At 43.8% G+C, this 8,844-nt stretch overlaps 1 protein-coding gene across 1 annotated transcript in view; it reads right to left on the bottom strand.

Annotated features, from left to right (window-relative positions):
* The window catches only part of LOC126981955 (cAMP-dependent protein kinase type II regulatory subunit-like), an 11,725-nt gene continuing 2,881 nt past the window's right edge, over positions 1-8,844 (bottom strand). Inside the window, exons 4-8 of the mRNA XM_050833678.1 lie at positions 6,924-7,030; positions 5,468-5,729; positions 4,704-4,862; positions 4,189-4,291; positions 1-3,768 (exon numbers count right to left, since the gene is read on the bottom strand). Of these exons, the coding sequence (XP_050689635.1) occupies positions 3,638-3,768; positions 4,189-4,291; positions 4,704-4,862; positions 5,468-5,729; positions 6,924-7,030 (762 nt within the window). The 3' untranslated portion in view covers positions 1-3,637. The remainder of the gene's footprint in view (positions 3,769-4,188; positions 4,292-4,703; positions 4,863-5,467; positions 5,730-6,923; positions 7,031-8,844) is intronic.

Below are 8,844 nucleotides of genomic sequence, written 5' to 3'. Positions count from 1 at the left end.
ATCTCTCTCTCTCTCTCTCTCTCTCTCTCTCTCTCTCTCTCTCTCTCTCTCTCTCTCTCTCTCTCTCTCTCTCTCTCTCTCTCTCTAATTCTTTTTTTCTGTATTTCTCTTTCTTTAATCTCTTTCTCTCATTATTTTTCTCTCTTTCATTCTTTCTCTCATTATTTCTTTCTCTTTCTATCTTTTTTCTTTCATTATTCTCTCTCTCTCTCTCTCTCTCTCTCTCTCTCTCTCTCTCTCTCTCTCTCTCTCTCTCTCTCTCTCTCTTCTCAAACCCATCCTTGTTGTATTTATTATTATTTTTTTGCGTTTATCAAGATTATTACTGTTTCTTGCGGTGTAATTATCACTGTTATTATTGTTATTATTGTTATTATTATTATTATTATTATTATTATTATTATTATTATTATTATTATTATTCACCGGGGGGTTGAGAGGAGCCCTGTATACCACCACATTTGAATAGGCTATACAAGAAATTATTATGATTACAAAAGGTACATATAGGATAAGCTCGGCGGTCTCCAGGCACCGGTACGATTACTTGATTATATATATTCCAATCCTTTATAACGTGAGACAAAATAAACGAAGAAAAAAATAACAGTTTGGTTCATTTCTTCATAACAACAAGACGTCTATGTTAAGGTTACTTCTATTAAAAGCTTTCCCTTAATTGTTAACTCATTCTTTCTCTTTCTTACTTTCATATCTTTAATAAACGAAGAAAAAAATAAGTTTGGTTCATTTCTTCGTAACAACAAGACGTCTATGTTAAGCTGACTTCTATTACAAGCTTTCCCCTTTTTGCTAAGCTTTATAGTATTCTTAACTAATTCCTTCTTTTTCTTACTTTCATATCCCTGTGTAATCGGTCTAATCTTCTAATGTTTCAATGGCTAAGGTGTCTATATATGTATTTGATTGCGCTCCTAATTAAGCGTCGTTCTTTCACTACCTTTTCTATGGCTGATAAATTGTCTAGAGTCTGCCAACGCTATCTCATTCCTTCTATATAGTTCTAACTCTCTTATATTTGCTAATGGTCTTATATTCTTCGTGGCTTTTTTTTCCTTTAATCAATCGCTCTTTTGGTTCTCGGCTGATACGGAAAGCTATCAATTATTTCCCTTTACATCCCCGAATCTCATATTTTGGCGTTTTTATTTGCTAATGGTCTTATATTCTTCATGGCTTTTTTTCCCTTTAATCAGTCGCTCTTTTGGTTCTCGAGCGATACGGAAAGCTCTCAATAATTTCCGTTCACATCTCCGAATCTCATATTTTGGCGTCTTTACGTGTGTATTTACATATAGTTTGTGTGGACCGGTTCGCAGGAGAGCGCCGAGCTGACCCCATCGTAGTAATAATAATAAAATAGACCCTAAACAAGGTAATATAACATGAGCTGCTGCTACATGAAGTCGACAACAATCATTGGACATTAAAAAATTACTATTATTCCCACAGCGTTGAGGGGAAGGCCTGGCCCGCTAGGTGAGGTGAGGTCAGGTCAGGTCAGGCTCAGGGAGAGAGGGTCGGCGGGCGGCAGGCTGCGTCCGAGGCGGTAGTGGAGTGGCTGATTGGTTGACTGGTTGACTGGTTGACTGGTTTGGTGGTTAGGAAGGGAAGGCTCTTGTTGTTGTTATTGTTGTTGTTGTTCCTCTTCTTCCTCGTCTTGTTTTTCATTTTCTTCTTCTTATTTTAAGATTTGTTCTTCTTCTTGTTCTTTTTCTTCTTATTTTTTTGTTCTTCTTGTTCTTCGTCTTTTTTTTAATAATTGTTGTTCTTGTTTTTCTTTCTTCTTCTTGTTCTATGACTTGTTAATTTCACTCCCTTCTGTTTTTTCTTTTCTCCTAGTTCATCTCTTCTTTCCTCCTCCTCCTCCTCCTCTTCCACCACCTTCCCCGTAGCCAGTCTTTCCTCGACACAAGCCTCGACAGCGCCACCGCCGCCTGAACGCAGCCTGGCCAACCCCACCCAAGGCCAGGCCACAGATCGGCTTAGCTCGCCCCTGAACCTTCGCCGGGCAAACCCAGAGCCGCAGAATAGGAGAGCTTGGCCACCTTCACCACAGGGGTCATGCTGTTACCAAAAGAGCTGAGCGAAATGCAACTTGATGGAGATACAATATTGTTTTATTAGCGCGTGTGTTCCAGGTACATCTTAGGGCTTCTGCCGATACCTAGAACACACTTACACACACATATATAAACACTAACATATCATCTAGTTAAATTTCGCGCGGCCCCTTCAGTAGCAACATGGCCCCAGTGATAAGGATGGCCAGACTCTCCCATTCAGTGACTCTGGACTCATTGAGGTCTTGGCACCCCGGCGGTCAAGAATCGGCCGGCAGTCTGGGACACGTAAACAATAGCTAATCACTCGCCCATATAATACAGCAATCAGGGAAACAGAAGAGTAATGAAACGATAATGATCAGAAACTCAGCTCTCGGCATGCGGTTAGGGGTGCAGTGCTGGTAGTGGTGGTGGTGGTAGTGGTGGTGGTGGTCAGTTTGTACGCAGACGGGGGTCCAGTTTGTACGCATATCAGGGGTGGGGGGGCGGGTTAACATGTCTTGAAATTTAAGTTTATGTGTCGAGGAGGAGGAGGAGGAGGAGGAGAAAGAGTGGTGGTAAGTTTAAAAGAAAGAGAAGAAAAGAGGAATAAAAAGAGGAAGAAGAGGAAATAGAGGAAAAAGAAGAGAGATCGAGGAAGAAAGAAGAAAAAAGAGGAGGAAAAGGAAGAAGCAAAACAAAAACTCCAACGACTTTTCAAAACAACAAAAAAAAAAATCTACAAACCAATCCCCTTGCGTACAAAATGGACCGCCGTGTGCGTACATATTGGCGCACCCCTTCACCCCCTCACCCACCCACACAGTCAGCCGCGCCCTTTACAGTAACGCACATGCCCAGAGCAACGGAAGGGCAGAGCTCGCTGATCCTGGGCCAGCGAAGGGCGGCCGGGCGGAGGGCTGTCCCTTGATATGCACCAGTCACGTGTGTTCTACTGCAGGAGGAGGAGGAGGAGGAGGAGAAGGAGGAGGAGGAGGACGAGAGAGATAAAATAAAGAGGATTAAGACTAAGGGGAAGAGGAGGAGAAGGAGGTTATATGGATATGTGATGATGAGGAGAATTAAGAAACGGAAGAGGAGGAGGAGGAGGAGGAAGAGGGGGAGGAAGAGGTTGCATAGGCATATGGAGAGAGAAATGAGAGAAAAAGATTAGGAAGAGGAGGAAAGGGAGGAGGAAGATGTTACATGTATAGGCATATGGAAAAGAGGAAAAAAAAGACAGAGAAATTATAAGACCAGGAAGAGGAGGAGGATTAGGAAGAGGAGGCGAATAAGTAAGTCACACACGCCTAGCAAGAGGAAGATATCGGCCTGGCCCACGCCCACAAATAGACCCTCCCTCACACCCACCCACCACCCAGCCCCCCTAGACGGACCCAACACCAGCGAGCCCCAAACGTATGACTAAACACGTGAACACCCCGAGCTGCCGAGCCTAGGCCAGACGTCCCCCTCGGCCTCCATGACCCTTAGCGCCGCCGCCGCCGCCGCCCAGCGCCGAGGGGGGGCGGGCCAGACACAGACACAGCCGGGGCGAGGAGAGTTCCGCCTCATCGGATGTCGGAGATGTTGGCCTTGGAGCCGAAGATTCTGAGGAGCTCGTTCTCGTAGTCCTCAATGTTGCGCTTCATCAGGTCCATGCACGGACCCAGCAGCCGCTCGAACGCCTCCACGTCCAGGACTGTGGGGGGGAGGAGTTTGAGGGGGGTTGTCGCCATCATTATCAGCATTATCGTTTTTATCAGCCTGGTCTCTCTCCTCCTCCTTCTCATTATCATCATCATACTCCTCATCCTAATCATTATCCTCCTCCTCCTCCTCCTCCTCCTCCTCATCATCATCATCATTATAATTATCATCGTTATTATTATTATTATTATTATTATTATTATTATTATTATTATTATTATTAGTAGTAGTAGTAGTAGTAGTAGTAGTAGTAGAAGAAAGTTAACCCAAATCATCATTAGTGTCATTATCATCATTATTATTGTTATCATTATCGTTATTATTATTTTCCTTTTTAAATTCAAGCCACACCGAGAAATTCGAGACATGAAATCCTTGTCAACTTTAGGCAAACAACAGATCGGTGACTTACAGGCGACCTTTGTCCTCCCGACGGCGTAGACGGAGGCGGCGCGGGCCTTCTTGGTGACCAGCGCCAGCTCGCCGAAGTAGCCGCCCACGGTGACCCGGCTGATCTGTGGGGGCAGGGGGCAAGTCAGGTCAGGGGTTATGGAGAGTGAATTGACCTTGGGGTATAGATGGTATGTTTCTGTTAAGCTAATCTGATTATAAGAAAGAGAGGAAAAAGTGAAAGGGATAAAGGAGGAATAGGAAGACGAAGAAGAAGAAAACAAGTAGATGAAGCAGAATGAAAGAAAACGAAGAAAGAAAAGGAGAAGAAAGAAGAAAGTAGAAAAAAAGAAATAGGTATAAAGAGGAAGAAGGAGAAACGGGAGGAAGAAGAAAAATGTCGAGAAAGAACATATTTTTTTCACACACAAGAACTCCAAGCTCCAAGCAAAACAAGGAGGAAGAGTTCTATATAGCGTGAGGCGATTGCGAGTCCAGCACGTGATCGGAGCCTGAATGAGAGGGTGACCAACGCACCTCCTTCTCCTGGTTGTCGTCCTTGGTCATGATGCATCGAACGGTCCCCTCCTCGATGAAGTACATGCCGTCTCCCCCGTCGCCCTGCCGGATGATCAACTCACCCGCCTCGTACGTCTTGGACACCAGCGCGTCGGCAAGGTTCATCCGCTCGTATTTCTGCGGACGGGGGAAGGGAATGGTATAGAAGGGGGAACACGCGTGGCCTCGGTGCGCATCTCCGTCACACTGGCCCTTGAGCACAGACGAAAGGGTGTGGCTGGCTGATTAACTGGCTGACTGACTGGCTAACTGACTGGCTGACTGGTTGAGTGACTGACTGATTGCCTGATTGAGTGACTGACTGGTTGACTGACTGACTGACCGATTGACTGACTGACTGATTGACTGATTGAGTGACTGACTGGTTGACTGACTGATTGACTGACTGACTGATTGACTGATTGAGTGACTGACTGGTTGACTGACTGACTGACTGATTGACTGACTGACTGGCTGACCGATTGACTGACTGATTGGTTCCTGAAAATCTCCTTATATTCTTGCCTATCAATATTATAATCATTATCATTAACATTAATATTTCTTTAATCATTATTATCATGCATGTTAGAGGACACACACACACACACACACACACACACACACACACACACACACACACACGTTATCTCTAGCGTCTTTAGTATGGGCACGCTCTCCATCAGGCACTCGTACACACACACACACACACACACACACACACACACACACACACACGTTACCTCTAGCGTCTTCAGCATGGGCACACTCTCCAGCAGGCACTCGTACATCCGCCGCTTCCTGCAGGCGCTCTTCAGCAGTATCCGGCGGAAGGTGGTTCGGTTCATGGCCCAGAGCGCGCCGGAGGTCACGGCCTGGATGGTGGCGGCGCGCGGCAGGTTGTACATGAGCGCCAGTTCGCCGAAGCTCCCTGAGTTGTCATACTTGCCCACCAGCGCCGGCTCGGCCTCGCTGTCCGTCTTCACGAAGATGTTGTACACGCCGCTGCGGGGGAGGTGAGTGTCAGATAATGCTGGTTGTTGTTGTTCTTCTTCTTTTGCTCCTCAGGTTGTTGTTTTAGGGAGTTAGAGTTTAATGTTTTATAGTGTGTTGCATTGATAGGTATTGTTGCTGTTATTATTTCTTATTTTTTCGATCATTTGTTTTCATATTCGTATTCTTGTTTTTATTCTTATTCTTATTATATCATCATCATCATTATTTATTTTAGTTACTACTACTACTACTACTTTTTTACAACAAAGGAGACAGTTCAAGGGCACACAAAAAAGTAAACAATAATAAAATAAAGCCCGCTACTCGCTGCTCACAAAAAGAATCCAAAGAGGTGGCCGAAAGAGAGGTCATATTAATCACTACTACTACTACTACTACTACTACTACTACCACTACTACTACTACTACTACTACTACTACTACTACTACTACTACTACTACTACTACTACTACTACGATTACTACTACTACTACTATTATTATTATTATTGTCATTATCATTATCATTATTCAAAACACATAAATAAAGGAAAGAAGAAAGGGTCGAGAAAAAGTCGAAAGGAAACAATAGAGGGAAGGAATTAATGGAAGGAAGGAAATACGCATTAAAAGAGGGAGGAAGAGGAGGAAGGGTAGTGATAGCAGAGAGAGAGAGAGAGAGAAACAGTCCTACTATTCAGCGCAGTTGTGGACCGTTCATCATTTTTTAAGTATGGCCCACGTGTGCTTGTTCATTGTGCGACCACGACTACGAATACTACCACCACCACCACCACTACTACTACTGCTACTACTACTACTACTACTACTGTTGCTGCTAAAACCACTACGACTACTACTACCATCATTACTTTTTTTTACGTTTGGCCTATAGCGCCGGTAGACTTTTCATGTTAGGGTCTGCTGATCGGCCCCAGCCCGTTACTGTCGCAGGCAAATATTTTACTGTGGCGCCATCCTGCATGGTTCACGCTGCCACCTGGAGCTTCACTTGATCCTCTTTAAAGAGTGTCGCCAGAGTCCGGGTTGACAGGCGGTGACCAGGACAGCATGTGGGTAGTCTTGTGCAACTCGGCGATGACTGAACATACCCGGGCCATCCAGGACACCACGCCCGCACGCTAACCTCTCAGTCACCGCCTACCCACTACTACTACTGCTACATAAACAACAATCACTTACGACTCAATCACGTAGAAGTTGTCCCCATCGTCGCCTTGTTTGATCACGAATTCTCCTTCAGTCACGACCCGCTCGAACATTGCATCCAGCACCTCGGATATTTGGTCCTGCGGGGAGAGAGAGAGAACTCGTGTGAAGGAGGGAAGAAGTGGGGGGCAAGGGGAGGTCGTGTTAGGTGGGGGCATGAAGTGGGGGGTAGAGGGGGAGGTTGTGTTAGGCGGGGAGCAGGGGAGGTCGGGGGTAGAAGTCACGTTCCCAGACTTAATCGAAGTTTATAAATGGATGAAGTGCTTTAGTAAGGGGGACGTTGATAAGGTTCTGGTGCATAGCAAGAGAGCCGGACAGGACACGTAGCAATGGGATTAAATTTATAAATAGATGAACAGTTTTAATAAGTGTGATGCTAATAAGATTCTGGTGCGCAAGAGAGTCGGGCAGGACACGCAGAAATGGGTTTAAATCTAATTATATGGACGAAGGGCTTTCAGAGGAGTGATATTAATAAGACTTTGGAGAGTTGGAAACATAGCAATGGGTTTAAGTCTATATATGGACGAAGGGCTTTCAGAGGAGTGATATTAATAAGACTTTGGAGAGTAGGAAACATAGCAATGGGTTTAAGTCTATATATGGACGAAGGGCTTTCAGAGGAGTGATATTAATAAGGTTTTGGAATATAGGAACCGTAGCAATGGGTTTAAGTCTATATATGGACGAAGGGCTTTCAGAGGAGTGATATTAATAAGGTTTTGGAATATAGGAACCGTAGCAATGGGTTTAAGTCTATATATGGACGAAGGGCTTTCAGAGGAGTGATATTAATAAGGTTTTGGAATATAGGAACCGTAGCAATGGGTTTAAGTCTATATATGGACGAAGGGCTTTCAGAGGAGTGATATTAATAAGGTTTTGGAAAATAGGAACCGTAGCAATGGGTTTAAATCTATATATGGACGAAGGGCTTTCAGAGGAGTGATATTAATAAGGCTTTGGAAAATAGGAACCGTAGCAATGGGTTTAAGTCTATATATGGACGAAGGGCTTTCAGAGGAGTGATATTAATAAGGTTTTGGAGAGTAGGAACCGTAGCAATGGGTTTAAGTCTATATATGAACGAAGGGCTATCAGAGGAGTGATATTAATAAGGTTTTGGAGAGTAGGAAACATAGCAATGGGTTTGAGTCTATATATGGACTTAGGGGTTTGATAATGGTGATATTGATAAGGTTTTTGAGAATAGGAAACATAGCATTGGTTGAAGTTTATATATGGAAGAAGGGCTTTAATAATGGTGATGTCAATTAGGTTCTGGTGACAAAAAAGCCGAGCAGGACACATAGCAATGGGTTCAAGTTATAAGGATGAAGTGCTTTGATAAGGGAGAATATAATAAGGTTTTGGAGGATAGGAACCGTAACAATGGGTTCAAATTTTTAATAAGGATGAAGTTGATAGGGTTCTGGAGGTAGGAGAGCCGGGCAGGACACGTAGCAATAGGTTCAAGTTGTTATATGGATGAAGTGCTTTAATAAGGGAGAATATAATAAGGTTTTGGAGGATAGGAACCGTAACAATGGCTTCAAATTTTTAATAAGGATGAAGTTGATAAGGTTCTGGAGGTAGGAGAGCCGGGTAGGACACATAGCAATGGGTTCAAGTTGTTATAAGGATGAAGTGCTTTAATAAGGGTGAATATAATAAGGTTTTAGAGGATAGGAACCGTAACAATGGGTTCAAATTTTTAATAAGGATGAAGTTGATAGGGTTCTGGAGGTAGGAGAGCCGGGTAGGACACATAGCAATGGGTTCAAGAGATTCTATTACTATTTAGTGACAAAGATGCAAAAAGAGTTTATTAGTTATGATTTTGTATATTTTTTCCTGTATGTTTTGATGAGGAGAGAGAGAGAGAGAGGAAAAA

Source organism: Eriocheir sinensis, chromosome 49 (assembly GCF_024679095.1).
Source record: "Eriocheir sinensis breed Jianghai 21 chromosome 49, ASM2467909v1, whole genome shotgun sequence".
NCBI lineage: Eukaryota > Metazoa > Arthropoda > Malacostraca > Decapoda > Varunidae > Eriocheir > Eriocheir sinensis.
This window is presented reverse-complemented; position numbering and strand designations above follow the sequence as displayed.